This window comes from Cavia porcellus, unplaced genomic scaffold (assembly GCF_034190915.1).
Source record: "Cavia porcellus strain 051 isolate PalLab524CR breed Dunkin Hartley unplaced genomic scaffold, mCavPor4.1 scaffold_3, whole genome shotgun sequence".
Lineage (NCBI taxonomy): Eukaryota > Metazoa > Chordata > Mammalia > Rodentia > Caviidae > Cavia > Cavia porcellus.
In genome coordinates, this window is record NW_026947486.1 from 36,379,817 (window position 1) to 36,383,208 (window position 3,392).

At 42.7% G+C, this 3,392-nt stretch overlaps 1 protein-coding gene across 1 annotated transcript; it reads left to right on the forward strand.

Annotated features, from left to right (window-relative positions):
- The first annotated feature begins 1,528 nt into the window (after window positions 1-1,528).
- Otud6a (OTU deubiquitinase 6A) lies at window positions 1,529-2,404 on the forward strand. Its single transcript, XM_003470958.1, has one exon. The coding sequence runs from the start codon at window positions 1,529-1,531 to the stop codon at window positions 2,402-2,404; it is 876 nt and encodes a 291-aa protein (XP_003471006.1).
- Window positions 2,405-3,392: the final 988 nt, after the last annotated feature.

The following is a 3,392-nucleotide window of genomic DNA, read 5'->3' on the forward strand; positions in this document are numbered from 1 at the left end:
ATGATACAAACAAGCTAAGAACTCAGAGAGAATACTTATAAGACACATATCCCACAAAGAACTCATATCTAGAATATAAAAGAACTCAAAACTTATAGTAATAATTGTCCAATCAGAAAATATGAAAATTATTTAAATACTTTACAGAAGACAATACTGTTTGTTATTGATGGCAAATGAACACACGAAAAGAGGAACATCATTAGCCACAAGGCAAATACAAACTAAAAGTGTAATGAAATGTGGCTATACACTTATTAGAATGGCTAACAAAAAACTGTGACAACCATTGATGGTGAGGATGCAGAGAAACTAGATCACTCACATACTGCTACAATGGTACAGTCATTTTGTAAAATATTTTCTTAAAAAGTAAACACATACTTTGAATATGACCCAGCAGTTATACTGCTGAACATTTTCCCTCCAGAGAAACAAAGACTTAGCCTGTATACAAGTTATAGCAGGTTTATTCATAGTATTTCAAAACTGAAAACAAACAGCTGTCCTTCAACTGGTAAATGGTTAAGCAAACTACAATAAACCCATACTATTTCTCAATAAAGAGGAACAAATTTTTTTTACACGTAACAAACCTGCATGAATGTCTATTTTCTATCTGTAGTAAGGGTGAGGTTTCATCTAGAGGATAGTTTTATTTATACATGTAGGCAAGATGGAGCAGGATGAGCATATACTTAAAAGAATTTGGGGTTTTTTTTCTTCTTACAACTTAGGGAAGTTCATTATCAGAAGGCAGAGGTTTGATGAACACCGGCTGTGGTATTTCCTAGAGATCCTACTTTGGGAGCTGGGAACCAAAGAGAAGGGAAACGTAAAAGGGGTGAATTCTTTTGGCACAAGCCATGTCAAGAAGTCTGTTTATTTGCAGTGAATAGCTCTAAAGAGTTTGACTGTTGTCTTTTTACACAGATGTGGCAGGGTGGTTTGAAGGCATAAATTGAAAGAACTCTGTTTCCATGAACATAAGTAAATATCTTTGTTCTGGTGCACTAAGATTAAGGGTTCATTGGTCAAGGGACCTGAAAAACTGGAGAAAACCATATTATCTCCTGGACACTAGGAATAATACCAAGTCCAGGCTCAAAGCTGATGGTATAGTATTTATCATGTGGTTATTTAGCATGACCTATTCCTGTGTCGTGTCCAAATTTGGAAGTAGGAAGTAGGACTCGCTGAAAAATTTTACAAGCCCAATTATGGGACCAGCTGTAGAAAGACAGGACCTTCCCAGTGATACTTGAATTCTGTTAAAACTGAAAGCAGTTGCTACGGGGGTTACAGAGGACATATTTAGGGTCTTCCAACAGCCAATTATAGTGCCAAGATTTATCTGTGGGGGAGGGGTACGTAGTCCTGAAGAGACAGAGGCCAGTAGTAGGCAGTGTGAAAGAAAGGAGCCCCCTAGGCCAACAGAGCACCAGAGCTAGGCCAAGCTGAGGGTCTGTGGATGGTTTTAACCGTTAACGTAAGCCGCCACCAAACTTTGTCTCCTCCTGTTAACATCATGGAAGATCTCCAGAGAGAACGTCAGCGGATGATGCGTCGCCATTGCCGTGAAAAGGAAGAACTAGAGGCCCAAATCCAAAGCATGAAGCGCTCCGTCCCCAAGAGCGACAAAAAGCAAAGAAAGCAATTGCGCCTCGACACGACTCGCCTCCAGGCTGAGATGGAACAGAGGCATCAGCAGGAGTTAGAGAAGTTCCAAGAGAACTTCCCTGGTAACGGCACTCTGGATTCTATCACCGAAAATCTGGCTAAGATGAATCTCGAGAACCAGCACCCCCACACCTCTAGGGCACAGAAAAGGCGAGAAAGAAAGGAGGCCCTGGAGAGAGAAGAACAGGAAAGGATCCTTGTGGCTGAGATGGAGCATCTGGCCAGCTTCCGCCTAGAGGAGGAGAAAAAGCTCGCAACCATCTTGGGTGCCAAGTATCTGGAAATGAAGGAAATCCCTGCTGACAGCCACTGCATGTACCGCGCCATCCAAGACCAGCTGGTGTTCTCCGTGACGGTTGAGAGCTTGCGCCGCCGCACAGCTGACTACTTGCGGAAGCACGTCGATGACTTTCTGCCCTTCTTCAGCGACCCTGAAACGGGTGACGCCTATGATCCTACGGACTTTATGGCCCACTGCGACAACATCGTTTCCCGCGGATCGTGGGGTGGCCAGCTGGAGCTGAGGGCCCTGTCGCACGTCCTGCAGACCCCCATCGAAGTGGTCCAGGCCAATTCACCTTCCTTGCTCGTCGGGGAGGAATACCACAAGAAGCCGCTCACCCTAGTCTACGTGCACTACGCCCGCAGCCTCGGGGAGCACTACAATTCCGTGAAGCCACTCGAGGCCAGTGCGGCGAGCAGCGCCGCCCCGCGCCTCTTCTAGGCCTCGCCCTGGGCCTTAGCACAGCGGGACAACGTGGCGGCTGCTCTGCCGCGGCCTTCAGTCTCGGTAAGCTCGATTTATGTTCGTCGGATTTCTCGTTTTCTGTGTTCTTTGCTTTGATTAAAATTTAACTGCCACCGCAGCATTCCTACCATGCCTTTTTTCTCTCTCCTTTGGTGACTTCTTTCACTCGACAGGGGATAGGATCCTAAACTGGGGGAAATGACTGCCTTTACTGAACGATGTCCATTTTACGCAGTTTAACGTCTTTGAGCCTTTGCCTCTCTCCCTGATTTAGAATTGCTAATGTTTCAAATAGGATACAAATGTTAAAGTTTACTTCGAAGCGTTGACTTGGGATAATTTTCCCGTGAATCTACTGGATTACTTAGATTAAAGGGGCATCTATCTGATTGATATACTTCGTGAATACCTTCTGTTGTTTGGGAAAAAAAAAACTGTTGGTACAGACTGTTGTTGGGTTTGCCTTTTATTTCTGTTGGGCTACTCAGAAGACGTCTCAGGCTATAAACAAGAGCTCTTGTTAGTAATTTGGTTTTGTTTTCTTTATTCAAACTTGTGGGGTTACAAATTAATTTTAGTTGCACAGGTGTTTGCTGAGCTGTAAATAACATTTGTTAAACTTGAAAGGTAAATGTAAGTGTTAAGTAAATACAAACAGCAAATTTAGACAAACTGAATGGCTAAAGTTTACTGCAGGTCAAAGTTCTGAGATTTATTAAAGGTAGATACTGTTTGGTTACATTGTCTCTATAACTCATGTGAACCAAAAAGAGACAAACTAATAGGTAGATAATTTAACTTACTGACGGAGTAAAAATCTACCTCTAGTAAATTTCCTTTATTCTGAGCAATATTAAATGCTATGACTTTATTCGAGTTGATCTACCTTGTTATGTCAACTGGCATGAAATCTGAAAGAAAGTCTGAAAGTCACTTAGTGACTTTCCTAATTTTTTGAAAAAAT